Raw genomic sequence first — 19173 nt, forward strand, 5'->3', positions numbered from 1 at the left:
TCGTTTTACCTATAATCTTCATAACGTGGTAGAAACATCCATCGGACAATTCCTTTTATAATTTCTTAAAAAAAGAAATATATATATATAGATATAGATATATTGAGATGAGCGTGGATCAAACACGCGACCTTCAGATCTAATCTGATTCTCTCTCAACTGAACTATCCTGCAAGTTAATGTTGCAATATATCAATTTATATGGTTATGCACATACACATACAGGTAACTAGTTGAATATTAAATTTCTTGGGTTGAACTCATTTCTTTGTATTTTGAACTTATTCTTTCTGTTCTTCGTATTTGATAACATCATAGATGTTTTTGAGGAGTATCTATAATCGAAGATCATCCAAATGGGATTCAAAGATTGACACCTAAACTCTGTATTCCTATATCCCATCCTGTCCTGATTCACTAATACCTATACATAAATTTTTGGAGGATGATTTCTCACCCTGGTATGACACTATACAATATGTACTAAACACATTCATTCATTCACTCAAATAATCACTTATGCTTCCGTTTCCCAGCAATAATTGGTTGGATATGCAGGTGCCTGTTGAATGCCTCGTTGAAGAGGAAACGAGTCTGGAAGTCCGATATATTTGGAAGCCATGCCAGCATAGCTACAGGTGCGAAAATAACGACACCCATACCGTAATCATATGATTTGGCAAGAATCCTGGTGAAGTCCCACAGCCAAGTGTGCTCTATTGTTGGCCTCACAGTTTGTGCAAACTAAACCAAGAGTGCCAGTCCAGTCAGTCTCAGATCAAACCAGGGAGAGAGTGAGAGTGAAAGGGAAGGAGACAAGCTTACCAATGTCAATCCCCATCCAGTTGGAAGGAAGGCTAGAGAGCAGACGACCATGTCCTTCAGAGATAAATGACAGACGACCGATAGCGAAATAATTACCGCTACAACGCCAAGGAAGAGAAACGCTTTGAATAATCTGAATACGAAATGATAGTTGGCACTGAATTGCTGCTTCCCCAGGTTTACTGCCTACATTTGCACACCATGTGTATAATGTCATTCACAAGAGAGTACAACTTTTTCTTGAACATAGAAAAGGATGAAGGCTGCAAAGATAACTTCAAATTTAAGAAAGTTTGAGAACTAACCTTGACTAGTAAGAAAATTGCAGCAATCACAGCCCAAGAAAGAACATAAACCAGAAAATTACTGCTATGTTGGGAGATGTCGAGGTGATATACGAGCCCGTACTGATATATGAAGAACCTTAGTGAGAGAAGTACTTCGATCAACCTCGAAACAAGTCCTGAATGACGAAGGTGGGCTTGTTCGTCGTCCCACCAAGACTGCCAACTTTTGTCCTGCTGAACTCCTATACCACCTTGCTGCTTAATCCATTTATTCCATTCTTTCCAGTCATCTACTATCTTCGCCCAACTGAACCCAGAGGGATTGAACAGAAATGGTGCGAATAACCAAGTAATTGACATGAACCAGATGGAGTAAGTGATCAACATATATGCCATGCTGCTCTGATAAGATCGCCTGAACAAATCATAGACAACCAACAGAAGCAGTAGCTCGAATCCTTTAACGAAGTGACTTCTCGAATACAATCTGTAGTTTTCAGTGAAACTGGCAGAGAAGACGACTACCTTACGCCCAGTAGGTCTGTACTTTGCTCCCCCATGAAGTATTGTGCGGCCGAAGTAATGAGTTTTTGTTCCCAATGAAAATGTGAAGAAGACAACTGCTAACTGCAACTGCATGAGGACGAAATCTTTGAGGGCTGTAAGAAATCCTCTTTCAAGTCCAATTTCCATGACCATTGGTAAGCCTGTTAGGAGCCCAAGCTGTATAAATGACTGTGAAGCAAGAGCTGTTTCCAAAGATCGGACATTCTGCATTCTAGCTTGAAGAAGAAGAGATTTTTCCAACCCACTAAGAACAAGGTATAGTTGTCCGTAGAGGAAAACATAAATTCCAAGTACTGATATCTGTGCAGCGAATTGGCTAATCAGTGAGAGATGGTACTAATAAAGGAAATAAGCAATAAAGAGAGATACGTTACCAGACTACTGAAATAGTATCCAATTGTAGTGTAATAACACGATAGCATCCTGAAGAAATCGAATCGCTGCCCAAGGCGATATATGTCCCGACTTAGAGTTTGTTCGCTATTTCCATTTGCTATCTTGGCTTCAAACTTGGAGATCTGATTCAGTCCTACATCACGGCCTTTGCCTATTTGCATGTACTCATGATATGTAATATATCCCCTACGTAATGTAGAGTTGAATCCTATCCATAAGAAGCATTTGCATGTTAGCAATGTTCAACATTATGGATAGAGTCAAGCCACTTATTCTTACCTGCATAAACATCTTCGCTCAAGTTTATGGTTCTTGATGCTTTGCTAATGCCACCTCTCGTAATGTGAAACACCCTGTCGAACACATCTGGGTGTCCGTAGTGGAATCGTACCCTGGAGACAGCATTCGAAGAATAGTTTTTAGAAAGTCAGGAAGAGGAAAAGGGATGACTAGTCATGAAATAGTGTCGAAGAACTTCATCGGAAAACGAGGCACTCAAAGCAAGAGCGTGTACTGTTAGTGCATGAAAAGATAGAAGCATGACTTATTGCCTTCCAATCTGCTGTTTTTGCCTTAATTGTCAACCCATCAATCTAATTAATTAGTGTTACTGTTTGAAATAGAACAAATTCCAAAACTGGATTTTCTTGCCAGGAGGAAGGAGGGAGGGCCTACTACTAAAAGTTCAACACCTAATTATTGCCCAAACTTGGACAATGAAATTGCAGAACCCACAAATGCATTACCTGAGAGGATTGGCAAGAATTCTTTGACCGATCGTGACAAAACTCGTCTCTTGATATGACATGAACCATGCTAAGGAAGAAACACTGCAGTTCAGGTTAAAAGAAAACCCAAATTAATATATGATCTTCAACTATAGCAACCATGGTAAACATTTCCTTCATAGAAAAATCTTTCATCTTTGATATGTTGAAACAAGTTTATGGTACAATTACAAAATCAACTCTAATAATTAAATATCAGATAGATTGAGAGTAAAAAAAGTAAATCTTTAGACTGTTCCTAATACTCAAATAACGATAATGAATTCAATAACAATGTAGAATCGATCGGTCCATCATTTGAAAATTTGCACGCTGGTCTCTCGTCAATGGTTGAGACCAGCACTTAAATTATGAGAGATTGACACAAGTCTATTTTTAGTAATCACCTCATAGAGGTCCAACTTTATTAACCGAATGCGTTTGACTGTGTTGGTGTGACACGAGTAATTCGGGATTAATTGATCAAAGCAGTAAATCTGACCTTCCAGTAAATATGTGCTCTCTTAAACCCAGAATTGCAGGTGGCTTTCGTACTTTGGGATTAAAAAATTCTTGAAGAAGATTTCTCATCTTCAGTGCCTCTTCAAAATAATTATCCTGGTGAAGCGCACACCATAAGAATAAGCATGAGAACTACTAGTCATGTTAGAAGAGGAAGGCCTACCTGGTTCATATCAACTGTTTGAAGAGCTTCACCACGTGTGAAAATTATAGCATGATTTTGGTTTTCGGGCTTCCCTTCTCCAAGGTGTGGCGGACCCGGAAGCTTTATGCTGTAAATTTCCTATAAAATGGAATTTACCATGTGAAAGATTTATAACATAATGACTGGAAAAACTACATGGAAATGCAATGGAATTCATTTACAAATATTCAGTGGCTTACAACATAAGTAGGTAAGCAAACTACCAACTAATTTGCCAGAAGACATATCACGGTAGTGTTCGTTAATGAATTGTGAATCTATTGCCATAAAGTAGACCGAAAACCATGGTTCCGATGATTTGGTAATATGGATGTTATGATTTATATGATTATAAATAATTCAATTATACTTTTTTTCTAATACCGGATACAAGATTTTCACAAATCTGCAATCACATAAGACTTTGTCAGCCTCTTTTTTTAATCTAATCCTTTCAAGCATAACGTTCTCTTATCAGAAAAGAAAGTAGAACCTTGTGCAAGTGTGTTACCCGCAACTCTTTCACTTCCTAGCATGAGTTCGGATTGTTCACAATATTAGGACCCAAGAACATGGGAAAGGTAAAAGAGTAAAATGTTATTTTGCTAGAATCTAAGTGATAGTACCTAAAATGTGCTATTTATATGTCTTATTTCATGCTAGTATCGTCACTCTTATTCTTTATTTGCCTATGTTGTAAGAATTGAGCAACTTGAAGAAAATCAAAGTGTTTTGGATAACTAAGGAATAAAAATGAGCTATTTGGCCTAAATCAAGCAACCGACTCAAGTTCCAAAAGGATAACGCTCAATGCTATGGAAATAGCCCAACAATGCCACGCTCGACACTCCTCAATGTTGCAGTTTTAGGCACTCAACGCCAACAGTGTCTCAACGTTGTCTATCAACATCTTGACACTAGAAAGACGCACACACTCCAATCTTCATCCGTAGCATCTCAAACACTAAAAGTAGTGTCTCAATGTTGCATTTCCCAAATGCAATTTTTCTTCTTTCTCGAAGTAGCGTCTCAAGTAGCAATAGAGTTGACTCGTGTGTGTTTTTGTGGTTTTTCCGTGATGTCATAGTTTGCATGATAAAAGTCTAGGATATAAAGAAACAAATTAGTTAGGTTGTAGCTATCTTGCCTAGTTAGTTTGACTTAGTCCTTCCCATCATTCTTAATGTTATTATTTAATTCTTATGATACTAGTGAGAAGTTCCTTCTGGAGGCCTACATTTATCGTATTTCAAGGATCGTTTAACTCAATAGCTATGCATCATGATAGCCGGGTTTAAATGTCATTTTTATCATCTCCATCATAAAGAGGGAAGAACAAATATTGTCATATCCAACAACAAATGGGTTACTCAATAATATGTTTATTTACAATATTGAAATGATACTTACCTGATCAAAACCATTAACAGCTTTAATCAACTTAGATGAATAGACTTTGTCATTGTCTGGCATTTCTTTCTCCTCAACATAAGCCACACGAAGAGATGGATACCTTCAAAGAAGATTTAGGCACGATGAGACTCATGATTGCTAGTACTTAAAGTTTGTAATAGCTTTTAGCTTCCGAGAAGAAAGTTACCTTATCATCAAGTCAAGAATGTCTTTTGCACGGGGATCACCGCAAGCTTTTTGTGCTCCAAAAGATTGACAGGACAACACATACGTAAATTTCATATCAGCTAAAGCTTCTATTTGAGCAGATAACGCACGATTTCCTCTCCCAATAGTATCATAACCTTCAAGAATATCTGGATGCAGGAATAAATAACGATAAAGACGATATCAGAAGCCACTACATTTTCTATTCAAAAGCTAGTCCTATAAATAATAATTGTTCATACTATAATTAAAATATCAATGTTTCTCACCTTCATCTTCAGCAATGTCAAGAAAAGCTTGAAGTTTTAATGCCTCCCTATAGTACATCATTCCTCTAACTGTAACCACAGAAAATATAGTGATAAAAAATTGACATTGCATGTTTTTCATCAATATCCAATGGTAAATATCTTATTACCTGTTCTACTCAGTGTTTGTCCCCGAAAAGACGCCCAGTTTCTAAGTTCTTCCTCTTTCCCGTCGTCTTTTAGTTTTTCCATATCCTCATAACCAAGTCGCTCCAAAAAGTTTTTACACTCATCTAAAGAAATGGAAGAAGGTTTATATAGTCTTGTCACAAGGAGCACATAACAAAAAAACCAAAAAGGAGAAGGCAGATCGCATATACGGTAGTGACCTGGAAACATCTTTTGCATGTAAAATATGATGGAGACTTCCTGATGGCTTGAGTGAAGCTCTTCCAATGAAAAGCTTATATCCTCCGCGAAGTATGGAGTTAAAACGCTGTACCAAAGTTCATTTTCTGAGAAACAAATAAAGTATCAACTCTCTTGTATAAGAGATTGTTTTTAATCAATTGCACATGCCTTAAAAGATAATCCACCAATAATGAAAACCCAAGATGTAAAATTCCCGACTTTACTATGCTGAATCAAGAATCCCGTCATCATCTACTTTAGATTTTTGAAACTTTTTTTTTCAATAGACTAAGGTATCTAATCATCTCATCCCTCCCTCCCCTCAAAAAAATAATCAACATATATTGTTATAAGGAATATTAGAAGTTAATGAAAATCAAAAGTTAATACAGGGATAAATTTTTTAAGACTAGAGCAATCAGAGTGAATCTACCCCGCAGAAAACAATGAGAACACCATATCGGTTATCTAAATTCAATCAACTAAAGACCCCTAATATTGGAAAGAAAAGGAGGTGTTGTTATCAGTAGATTGATGGTTAGAAATCTGGACACAGTCCTTTCTAACATCAAAACCTCCATCAAACTCCCCACAATAGCTTTATCCACTAATCTCGCTAGCGTATCACCGACCAAAGTCCACGAGAACAAGGACAAAAGATGACCTTGTTTGATTCCTAATGAAGCCTTGATATTATTGCTTCTCATTCTTACATTCACAGAGATGCAGAAGTTAGTGGTTTTATGACACCCATTTATCCAATTCCTCGACCACTAGACAAAGTCCAGAACCAACTCTCACACTGCTGGGCTAAATCAAAAGCATTTCATATACATGACAATACTCTTATTCCGATAGTTTTCAGTACCCTTAATAGGTTTTGGAACTGAATCACGAAATTGTCTATTCTGACAAAAAGTACTCTTTTTGAAACGGTTACAGTCCATCACTTATTGAAGTAAACACCTTTGCAGTGGTGTTCGAATGACTGGACAGGTAATGAGGCTAATATGACAACTTGTAACTTTATAGCATTAATATTCTAAAAAATTAAGTACATGTGAATATTAATAGAACAGGAACAAAAATCTAGCTATATGAAACAATTCTTACTAATAATTTTTGAAGATTTGCAACAATCTTGTTGTACTTGGACCTCAATAAATGCTCAACTTGTTCTTCAAAATTAAATTTCATTTATTATAAGATCAAATGAATAACAACACATCATGTGCAACACGCACGTTTTAAAAACTTATAACAATTCGTATATTATTTTACTTTTTTTTTCCTTGAAAAATATTATGTATAATGAACGACAACTTCAGTTAAGCAATACTGCTTGTGCTTCATGGACATTATCAACGCTTGAGAAATAGGAAAAAAAACTAACCTGAATGACATCATATTGCTTACTTTAGGGGCTTTGGGCACATTCATAAACATTGACGTCGCAAAGAATGAAATGCGCCTTCGAGCCTCCAAGTTCACAGGGATGTCCATTGCACTATCTTTAACGGTAAGCAACAAGTGAAAACGCTTGATCTGAAACAAGGAAATTTTGTATCAGTTAGCATTTACATGAAAGTTGACCCATGGAGACAATGAAAAAAAAAAGCATTCATTCATGTGACAGACTAATCTATAGCACCACTTTTAGAACTGTCAAAAGAAAATTTATAAACATCACCTGTTCTTTGAGAGAGTCATCATCTGGCAAAGGGAAATGAATAGATTCCTTGCTAGTTGAGGATTCAAATAACTGTGGTTCAATATGCCTAGAAAAATCAATGTAATCCTGCTCTATTTGCTCAGTAGCATAGACCAGATCTAGTAATCTGCATTCAGCAAAAATGGAAGATCGGACAACTGAACATTTGAAAGAATCTGAAGAGAAACGTTGATGAGGAAGCAAACCTGGAGCCATTGGTCATCATATCACTGGTTACAAGCTCAAATATATCTTGCAAAACTCTTATCACTCTTTCCCGATGTGTCTTATGCCCTTGAATCTTGAAACAGTTAAATGCAAATCAATAGGGGTTTTAAATTTAAAAGGTTTTACATAACATTTAAATCTGTTTTTCGAGGTAGAATTACCAAAAGATCTAGTAACTCGATACATTTATCATGTAGAACTGGAAGCTCGTTCATCTTGAAGTCCTCGAGAAGACTAGATCTATTAATGCTTTCTTCAATTTCATTGATCAGAGAAGATATGACCCTAGAATATCGAAGTGTTAACACCATAAGTCACATTAATAACAGAACTATAAAAATGAAGGATTTCTTTTCTTTTTTTGAAAACAAGGATAAAGAGGGGAAAAATTCTTCCCCACCTCTTCTCCAAATCTCCCACGATAAGGATTTCGAGAATGTACTTCAAGGACTCGTAGCACTCTTTTACAGCAGAACTCATGTACTCATCTTTTTTGATCTTTTTAATCAGATTTGCATCCTTCCCAACAAATTCTTTTGCAATGCTCAAAGCTGTTGTGAACTACAGGAACAGAATAACAGGGTTAATAATATGAAGAAAGCATCAGATAAACAAAGACATCAAGATTGAACATCAATCAATTACCTTGTTTGCTAGGAGAAAAACAGGCCAGCGAACTATACCAGAAAACAATTCTGATGACACTGGCATTGTCATCAAATCCAATTCCCTGAAGATAATAAGACTTTCAGTCAATATTAAAAAACCACCGAAGTCATCAAAGCTTCTTTTGTGCTGATGTATTAGCTTTTCCAAATGTTCCTTTTTTCCATCACCAATAATTGGAGCTCCTTCCTGAATATTTCTTTCCTCTTAATGACAATGAGTGTCTAACAAAATTTGTTTAAACATCCATAGTTATCCTATACACCAATATCCTTGGTATTGATTTCTGCATATGGGATTTTGGAGCTAACCAATTTGTTCAGCCGTTAGTATCGAACTTCTTCAAGTTTTTCTAGAGATTTTCTTGGGCCATTCTAGTATACCTCTCTTTTTTAAGGTAGGAAACAAATGAAGTTTCAATTGGATCATGCAAAATACAAAAGGTAATGAAAATTCTCGACCAAAGCAAGAGGTTACAAAAAAATTCCTCCAACTAGTTTTAATTTGAGAGAGAGAATCTTGCAAGCTAGAATTCACCAGTACCAAAATAATAATAAGTAAACTAGAATCACCTGTTGTTTATTAAGTCTTCATGTCGAAAACTCTTGATGATTTGGTTCCATACAACAACAAACTTGGAAAGACCTTTATGTGTGTTTTCAGAAGCCTGAGACAAACAATTGGAAGGTAAAATTAGGACAGTACGAAACATAAACCATTGAGCTTAGCATAGGAATATCAAGGCTTTAGAGTCCAGACCTGAAACCTACTGCGGAAGAAACCTTTTCTTTTCTTTTGATCACTTCTCAACATTGGTGGGCAAAAGCAAGCATTGAATGCATAAGGCAAGGTATGAAATCTGCTTCTCAGCATTCCTAATGTTCGAATCTGTAAATCATTGTATGAGACCACCATAATTTTTCTTCATCATGGATCAAGAAACAGCCTACCTCGCCGAGATGATGCAAAATTCCATATAGACCACCAAAGATCGTACAGAACACAGAATACCATATTTGAGAATCCATAAAATATACCTAAGCAGTAAGCAGAGAACGGAAGAGTAGAGATATTAGTAATCACACATTAAATCATTCTTATAGCAAGATTGTAAAAAAAAATGTTTAATTCAATAGGTGAAAGTAAATTAATTTATTAATTCATATTTCTAACACAGTAATCCTCAATACCTAATTACTTTTCGCTATATTGTCATTAGCAAGTATTCGGTTCTATAAAAATAAAAATAAAACTACTAAAGGCTAATAGATTCAAATAGGAGAGACAGATGCAGATATTTTAAGCAAAACTCACAACTATTATGGGAGCCCAAATAGCCACAATCGCACCAGCATTACTCCTAACTGCAAGACAATAATTAAGCAGATAGTTAAACAATGAACGCATAACCTAAAAGGGAAAATAGAGGTCATTGATACTCATAATAGTCATTTCAACTTTTGTGCTAGTCCATGCATGGAGCCCCCATGAGCATCTTCAAGAGACCACTTTATTGTTGCAAATTTTAAAGTAATGACAACAAGACAAAATCAACAATATTGTAGAAGATATCAGCATTTTGGCATAACGTAGTTGAGTAATTAATCTATAAATATTTAGTTTACTAAGTCGATAAAAATTTAAGTAATAAAATCATATCTTTCAAGAATCCGTTCTCAAGAAACAATTCTCGAATTGCTTGAAGTTGAAACTAGTAAAAAATACTGATGAAATAGTTAACCGATGGTCTAATACCATAAACACCAGAGACAGACCATTATTGGAAAAACCCTCGTTTAAGAGGTCCACAGTCTACTTCAAATGGAACATGTCCCCAGTGGATATCAAGAAAAGAATATCACTTCAATTCAACTCTTCACCCTAAGAAAAACTCGTGAATACCTTTGGGGAAAAGCTCATGCCAATCATATTTCTTCACACCAATTTTCATTATCCTCTTGGTTGGTTCTACGAGTGGTTTAATCTGCATACCCACAGTGCACAAAATATAACAATTAGTTATTCTCTGTTGAGCTACAAAATGCAAGGAAATGTGTCGTTAAGCTATAAAGCACACTACAAGCATGGTACTCCTTAGTTCTTACCTCAAAATAGTAACTGAAGGAAAATTTGCTTAATAGTACAAGTACCCAAAATAAAGTATACCTACATGAAAGAAAGAGAAACGCCTTAGGGAAAAATGTAAAAAAGAAAAATACAGCAATTTAAAATGAAAGTAAAAGGTTTAGAATATACTTAAGCATTGATACTTGGCTTTCCTGCATTCCACGACCAACATATAATCTAGGCTGAAAATTTAAAAAAAATAAACATTTGAAAGGGACAAACAAACCTACAAAAAAATTTGAATTAAACAAGCACAGGAAATAAACAGCAGAACATGAACCTTAAAAGAAACCATGACAGAAGATGTTAGAATAAAATATTTCTACGAATTATCGATACAAGTCTGGATTGGTATCAAACAAAAATGCAGAAAGTTTTTGTAAGAAATATAATTAGGGTTTTATCATCCAAAAAAAAAAAGAAAAAGAATGTTTCAAACAATTTGTGGAGTGAAGGAATAAACTGCCCTCCAAAACGAAAATTCAAAAGTGCATTTACGCCATGAAGCACAAGATTCAATCTTTTAGTAATACAATTAGCTATTTTATTCAGGAGGATTGATGATTGCAGCCTATAAGGAAGCCATAAAATGCTATTTCCTCTGCAATTCCAAACTTCGTAAGACTTATCTAGATGAATGATAACCATGAGGAAAATCTGATATATCATACTTAGTCCAGTGGATGGAAACCTAAAGGTCGATGATTTCTAACTTGCACACCAAGTTATTTGATATTGTTCTTATTGTTATAATTGTGTTATGATATATATATATCATACACACACACAGAGAATGAAAGTGGTAGTCAGAATCAGTCATTAACCAATCTCTGCAAAACGACATGAAGCGCACAAACGGGATGGTATCACCATAGAAAGAATCTTTTATATCAAGAAACTTTCTAAGATATTTATTTCAACTATTTAGAGCTTACCTCTGTCCAATAGGACAAGATACTGCATATACGGCCATTTGATGTCTCAATATACTTCCCTACTGCCGGAACAAGAAATAAAACCAGATCAACTGCATTACTGATGAGGTAAATTGCAACGGCAACCATGTAGGAAGAGAAACACAATTCTCCAATCCAACTCCCTTTCTTTGTTGTGTAACATTTATATTTACTCCTGTAATATGCATAACAAACTGGAAGAACAATGGTCCATATTACTGCTACACCAAGCTTTATCAGATATTTCCTTTTCTGGGAAGTCCCCATAGTCCTCCTCGCCTTCCTTGTAAATGTAATCTCAATAATTGCTGCAAGCCAGATCTCATTTAGATTTATTACCAGACGAATGCTAAGTTTCTATACATGAAATCAAGAGTTTTTTCCATAAGACCTCTTACTTGTATGTTTTTCTAGAGATATAGAGAAATTAACATCGATATGGTAGAAAGTGTTGCAGGAATTCAAGGCACAAGAGGACCTTAAATCCTTTTTATAACACAAACAATATTCTTGAAAACTGAAAACCGGCCATGGAGTACACATGTAGACCAAGTTATTTACCAATACCATAATCAAGAATGTCTTTTAAGTTTATTTTAAGTCAAGAGGCCTTTTATATTGAGGAAAGCCCGTGACTCTAAAACAGATTCCCATCTATTTAAAATTTATAAATGGTCCCTCTTATCATCATTAAATAGTGACTGAAAGAAGGAAGTCCCATGATTAACAATCCCATTCTTATTTCCAGTTACTCTTCTGCCTTTAGAAACCAATTCGTGGGTCCACTTCTTTATTTCTTTGCAGGTGGAAACTGTAATAATGAAGAACATAGTGACTTCGAACCAGAAACATTAGATGAGAAATGATATATACCTTGCAACAATTTAAGTACTGAAGATGTAACAAAAACGCTGGAGACATCCTCAAATATGACTGCATCAAATAATTGAAGTGGAGTATCCAATTCATTAAATGCCATAATGATCATCGCCTGCAATGCAAAAGGTAAACATGAACAAAGAAGAACCACAATGAAAGACAGAAAATCAACTAATTACTCATAAAAGGTTTTCAACCCACCTGTAGGGACAGTATATAGAAGCTCCACATTCTCTTGAAACTCCTAAAGATCTGCAAGAATGAACGAACCTCAACAAAATTACTTTTTCCTAATGACTTCTTCTGCTCACGAACTTCATCTTTAGAAGCCTGCAAAAGAAACGATGTACAAATGAATGGGTATGTTGTCCTTACAAACAGTCCCTTCCACCCTAATTCCAGGAATCCACATCTAAGCTATATGCTTATAACTGGTTAGTCATCTTCCAAGTCGAAATCTAACGGTAGCAAAAGATTGCTAACAAATGTAACAGCAACTAATTTAGAGGCTAGATCTCAAATTTCCACTCAGAAGTCTAACAGTTGATAGCAATCCCAGAATAGTACCACCCTTAACATTGAAACAGATGATTCTAAAGCAATTTTTATCCTCTCGTTAAAGACTATGCTAGCAATGGAATCCAATAAATTCTGAAACTACAAATATGTGCAATGGATTATAAGTAATTCCAACAAAATATATAGCTTACCACTGCTTCAGTATCTACATTTTCTTCGGTCGTTCTTTCTTCCACCCTTCGATTGTTAAAAAAAGGAAACTTGACATGTTTTTTACTTGAATCATCTATCTTTTTTTTATTTGAAACATCTACGTGAAAGAAATCATGGTCCAAACGCAGGGGCCAGCCTAACTCAAAGCAATCAGGTGACCTGAAGAAATACGAAAAGCAAAATTGTCTCAAGTTAAGCAGCTCCTTGGAGGATAGGTTTAAAGGCAAAAAAAAAAGAAAAAAAGTAGTAAACATAAGCATAATGGATTTATCGCTAACCAGAAGTACTCATTCAAATCATCATAGTTTCTCCATGTAGAGTAGTTGGCTGACCCATTGTTGCTTTTCTCAGCTTCCTTCAAATTTCAACAGTATTAATTTGCTATGAGTTATAATCACTCCATATACGTAGAGTGCAAATGAAGAAGTACCTTTTTTATGACTCTGTAAATAGGGGAAACTACATTCTCAAGAAAAGACTCGGTTCCTCCCCCATACGCTGGCATGACCTTCTCCCATGTTGTCAAGCTAACAGCACTGGTCAACATGCCATGCAACTCATATGCCATCTTAAGGAACAGGGGGCAGAAAATTGTAAGACTTTTTTGCATTGTTGATAGATGAAAGAACAGTTTTTTTTTAATTGAAATAATATTCTTGCCAATTTCTTGAAATTAAATTTCAGGACTAAACAACACTGTATTCACCCATATAGCAAGACCAAAACATGCACAAGTAGTCATCGACCAGAGTACTTTCAATAAGATTAGTTGAATAGAATGTAATTGAAAAACAGGTAAACAGTATCATAACTTCAATGGAATAACAATGACAACTGAATTTGAGACATGAGCAGTAGTTATGCAAACATTAGATACACAAATTGGAAACTGCTACGCTCATCAAGAGGATTAAAAAACAGGAGGGAATTAGTTATTTATCTTACATGGTGAAAAATATAACAGAGACATTCTGGCATGAATCTCAAGTTTGCAGCCTCGCCCCATATAAGCAGGTAAAGCCCAATGTACAGAAGTTTATACTGCTGACCTTCCTGTTTCACATAAGGTAACCTTCATGGACAAATAAGAATTTTTAGTGTATAGAAGACTTCAAGCACCCTAAGCAACACATCAATGTGAAAATAAAAGTGTTTTACAGAATGAGGCAAATAACATTGCTTCAATAAAAAATGAGGATATACTCTGGGTAAAAGGATATACTTGCTGCACGTCAATATCTATTATCATAAATTAATAATTATTTTACTTTCAAACAAGAAAATTTGATGATTGGAGGCACTACTTCTCTGGTGAGAGAAAGAAGCATACTCGATTTGTTTATTACCTTATATTGCTTTTCCTCCCCAAAAATTTGCACCAATGTGTATAGTTCTTGAAGAACTTTATCATTAACTCATCCACTGGGTTATCTCCTAACTTCATCATGAAAAGATACAAGCAAAGAGATCAAAAGATAAAACTAGATTGAACAAAGTGCTTCCTAATAATTTTTGGGCAAAAATCAATTTGTACCCATGAACTTTGGAGGTTGTATCAATTAAAACTCTAAACTAACATGTATCAACAAACTTTCATAAGTGTATCAATTTAGCCCCTCCATTAGATTTTGTTCGAAAAACATTAATTCACATGTATGCAAACTTATCATATATCAATTCAACTCAGGAACTTTCATAAATGAATGACCTTCAATTTGTAAATTTTTCATGCATCAATTCTCACATGTGTGTAGATTTCTTAAAAAATATAGGCCCTCCATTTAAAAATTGTCAAGCATTTGAAATAGATGATCGAAATTGATTAAATTGTGAAAGTTTAGGAGTTTAATTCATACAATTATAAGTTTGCACACATGTGAACTAACGCTTTTCCAACGAACGAAGGGTTTAAATGGATATGCTTGCGAAAGTTTAGGGTGTAAATGGATACAATTATTAGTCTAGGGTTTTAATTGATACAACCCCCAAAGTTTTAGGGGTATAAATAGATTTTTTTTCCCCTTGTTTCCTAAAACTAAAGTGAAAAAGTACCTTTGAGACAGATGTCTGCTTATTTTTTAGTCGAGTTTGCATATTAGCAAGGAGTAGAATCAAATGCTCCCTCTGGTTGGCCACATTATCTCTCTGATTGAAAAACAAGAATCGATAAACTATTGAGAAATTTATGAGTGGTTGAAAACAAAGTAAGTAATACAACTAGAACTTTCAATTTTCTGCTTCTCCTGTTGGCTGAAAGTTAAGTTTGCAAAATTTTACGATACAAAATACCGAAGAAAACTAGCGACATACATCAAGCACACAGAGGGAAATGGACTAAGAGTTGAACCTGAAAGCCAAAGCTCCACTGAAGAAAATCAAACAAATCTGTAAACGGCCCATTTTTCTGAAAATCACTGGCTGAAGGCAAGCCACGAACATTGGAAATTACTGCAACTGCTGCTTTAATCTGTAAAAAATTGTTCATTAGTTATCTTACTTCCATACTTTGTCTCATTAACTGGGGTTAAATAAAACTTATTCAAGCAAGGCCACACCTCCGGTAGTTGCATGATGGGTTGCTGAACGCTTCTATGATCAAGTGGTAGAATGTTATAAGGTACATAGAATGAATTCGAATGGGTATCATCTCTTTCAGAAACCGCCTACAGTGTGAGGAACACAAAAGAATCATAATGAACAAAAAGGAATTTTTAAATCACTCAGGGAGGAAAAGTACAAAATGGTGCAGATTTCATGTAAGGAAAAGATGTAGCACCTGAGGAGCCATTGCAGTACTGATGGACTTCAAGACTTCATACAATACAGAGGCAGTTCTTCGTGCATTTATCAACTTCTCTCTATGACTGGTCCAGGAAAATTTCTTCAAATTAGCAATGTTAACTTGACCTTGTAAGCGTGTATAATCCCGAGATAGAAGCCTCTTTACCTGTTATCAAAATCAAATGCCCCACCATGTTTTATTATGAAATCCTTGTACGTATGATAAACTCGCCTAAGTTCACGAGGATCATTTTTTTCCTTCCGTTTCCGAATTGTAACTTCCTCGTCCTACAAGCAAATGCTAAGCAAGATAAGTTCAGATTTAGGGGTATTTGTACACAAACAAGAAATAGACTTCTGTTCACCACCTGATATCATGCTTCTGCCATGGAAAAGAAATTGACTGATAAATAACCATGTATAATACATCTACAGAAACAACATAGAATGCAAGATACAGCTAAAAAGAAATGAACTTCTCTTCCCCATAGATCTAAGCTAGACTTTGGCATAAGAAAACTCAACAGATAATGCCAAGTATAGGGCGTTCCGCAGGCAATGGCTCAGTTCCTCGCCAGTTCTTCGTTTACAATCCATAACAGATCAATATATCTCAACAAGAATATTGAAAATATAAAGTAACCTCATCAAAGACAGCAAAATTACTTCAGCTTCAATCATCTCAAGGAAAAATTGAAAATAGCTAAATGGAAACAATATGTTAAGAGTGCAACTAAAGCCACACATTTTAGAAGAGGAAAAGGTAATGATGCAAACATTATACAACTTACAACCAACAGGACTCACATGTCTATACATGTGAATCTTGCGTCGCTAGCTACCTGTTCAAGTCGTTGTAGAAGAGCAGTTTTAAGTTGCCGAACTCCCCGCCCATTCGAATATCGATCGAGGTTATGAGCTATCACAAATGCATGAAAGCGACCTAGGAAGAAAAGGAGAACTTTAACATTATGATCTACGACCAGCAATAATGTAAGTCAAACGTGAAGATTGCCTGTAGATACTATAGATTCACGATGCCTGATTTCAAATTAACTTCAACTTCTTAATTAAAACGTATCACTCATACATGTAATGCAACATATGAATCAATAAACGTTTATAGTTCTAGTAATTCTGGCTTAGAGATGTTGACAGGAAAAGAAAACATCAGAATATTCCTTCATTCTGAATCTTTTGCAACAAAGAATCCCAACAAGAACTTAGAATAACGTGAAGGGAATAAAAATTGGAAAACGAAAAGGTGAGGAATATTCTCAAGTGTTCTTATAGAAAAAACGAATTTCAAACATTTCCAGAATATAACTTTTTGCACAAGACAAGAATTCCTCATAGTAATAGTTAGACCGAACAACTTACAAAGACAAGCAATACGAGGCTCCTCTCTTTCAATCGAATTCGCCACTCGAAGAAACCTCTGGATTTCAGAAGCCAAAGAAACGGGCAATCTCTCGCTCTCAAATGGTTCGGGATTATAATCAACCCCACGAACATTGCTTCCACTTCCACTAGTACTTGCAATCGAACTGGCGATGGGCGCCGCATGATCTGATTCAGCTTCGACAATGGGCTCGGAGAGCACAATTTCACCTGCCATGGCCGTGAAGCGAGATGGGTCAGCAATGGAAGAGTACAAATTGAAGCGGGTACATAGTCTATATGTAAAATCTTGTTCGTTTGCTTGGTGGTGGCTTTCATTTTGCTTAATGAGGTGAAACTTGGAATTCTTGGATTGCTTTTTGGAGATGGTGCTTTTTCTGGGTGTCTGTGACGATTCAAAAAAGTTGGGTCTGAACTTTTTTGCTTTTGCTTTTGGAGAGAGTTCTTTGTGGGATTGAATTCAACTTTTGCTTTGTATTCCCTTTTCCATCACTGCGTCTGAGAGGAGGATGGACGGAGGTTCGAAGCTCCTCTGCACTGCGCGGGCTTTTCTGTTACTATTAAACTATGTAAGGAGCGAACGAGGAAGGAAGACGACAAGGTCGGGAGGTTCTTTTTAAAAATAATAATAATAAATAAATAAAAAGTTTTTATATCTTTTTTTTTTCTTTCTTTATGTAAAAAATTAGTAATAAATAAAAGTTTTAACTCTCTTTTTTCTTTTTCTTTTTTTTATTTTTTATTTTTTATTTTAACTCATGTCTAAATTCAAACCATTTTTACTATTTTTTATTTATTTATGTCGAGTGAATTTCTTTAAAAATTAAAAACAAAATTTCAAAATTTTTTTAATTAACCGACATCAATTTTGTTATTTATTAATAATAGTAATTTATTGTGATTCGTTAATATTTTAAATTAAGTTTATCGTGAAACTTTTAAAAACTCGTTTTTAAAATACTTTTTGAAAATTAAAAGCGTTTTAAAAGTTATATTATATTTTTAAAATAAAATATTAATCTTTTTCATATAAAATTAATAAGAAAATTTTTTAGGATATAATTGAATATGAAAGCTTTTAAAATTTTATAGATATTTTAAAGATAAAATAACCAAAACATTAAAATAACTATATTATATTATAAACCTTATCACCATCTCTTTTCTATATTTCATTTCATTTTGTTTTATACGATTTTAAGCATTCAATATTAAATTTTAGTTTATATAATTTCAATAAAATTTAAAATTAAATCTAATAATAAGAAATTATTAATACATTTATTTTATTGTTTATATTATTTTAGCATCTAAATTCTTAAAATACTTATTTTAGTACACATGTTTAAAGTGGATTATGGAATACAATTTTTAAAATTTATTTGGAAAGTTTAATAATTAAATAAAATATGGTAGAAATTAAAATATAAACTTTATTTTATGGGGGTGACACTAAACAAATTAAAACCATAGGTTAATTTAAAGGGGCGTTGTTAAGTATAGTTTTCATTATCTTTATAAAACAGGGATTAAAAAAATAAAATAAAATAAAATAAAAAGAGGACAGGCTGTCAATGGCATGGCACGTGTTTTCTCTTTTTACCAATTTTTACTCCCTTAGTGGGCGTTACTTTAAACATTACTTTTAATTTTAATTGGACAATAATGGACTTTGAATAAACGATTCCTTATTTTAAAAAGGTACGCACTTTTTCTTTCCATATTTTAGTATTTTTCTTCCATGCTAAGTATATACCGCACAATTATGAGTTAATCATTACATGAAATAAACATAAATTTATTTTAGCATGGTCTCTGTACGATCCATTTTGTAATTGTTACAAATAATTTGAATCAAATCATTT

The 19173-nt window shown here is 34.6% G+C and overlaps 1 protein-coding gene across 3 annotated transcripts; it reads right to left on the reverse strand.

The window, feature by feature from the left end:
- Positions 1-249: 249 nt before the first annotated feature.
- LOC111480441 (putative callose synthase 8) lies at positions 250-17904 on the reverse strand. 3 transcript variants are annotated; one of them, XM_023125477.1, is made up of 41 exons: positions 17288-17904; positions 16750-16850; positions 16074-16195; positions 15903-15990; positions 15682-15789; positions 15474-15593; positions 15179-15271; positions 14473-14564; positions 14072-14198; positions 13557-13694; positions 13405-13481; positions 13105-13285; positions 12596-12724; positions 12389-12506; positions 11495-11823; positions 10689-10741; positions 10538-10598; positions 10335-10416; positions 9747-9796; positions 9383-9469; positions 9192-9320; positions 9005-9099; positions 8412-8496; positions 8167-8327; positions 7928-8051; positions 7745-7839; positions 7518-7665; positions 7221-7372; positions 5806-5912; positions 5587-5709; positions 5438-5506; positions 5149-5317; positions 4959-5061; positions 3528-3647; positions 3345-3460; positions 2822-2905; positions 2355-2467; positions 2054-2283; positions 1131-1979; positions 826-1011; positions 250-744 (listed from the first exon to the last, which is right to left on the reverse strand). In XM_023125477.1, exons 1-41 carry the CDS (start codon positions 17523-17525, stop codon positions 514-516), a joined length of 5883 nt encoding a protein of 1960 aa, XP_022981245.1. In that variant the 5' UTR covers positions 17526-17904; the 3' UTR covers positions 250-513. The 3 variants fall into 3 exon arrangements, with proteins under 3 accessions (XP_022981245.1, XP_022981246.1, XP_022981247.1); XM_023125478.1 differs by lacking the exons at positions 15474-15593; positions 15682-15789; positions 15903-15990; ... (1 more) ...; positions 16750-16850; positions 17288-17904 and having other exon boundaries at positions 14473-14560; positions 15179-15254; XM_023125479.1 differs by lacking the exons at positions 15179-15271; positions 15474-15593; positions 15682-15789; ... (2 more) ...; positions 16750-16850; positions 17288-17904 and having other exon boundaries at positions 14072-14179; positions 14473-14560.
- Positions 17905-19173: the final 1269 nt, after the last annotated feature.

The sequence above is a fragment of the Cucurbita maxima genome, unplaced genomic scaffold (genome assembly GCF_002738345.1).
Source record: "Cucurbita maxima cultivar Rimu unplaced genomic scaffold, Cmax_1.0 Cma_Scf00006, whole genome shotgun sequence".
Taxonomy (NCBI): domain Eukaryota; kingdom Viridiplantae; phylum Streptophyta; class Magnoliopsida; order Cucurbitales; family Cucurbitaceae; genus Cucurbita; species Cucurbita maxima.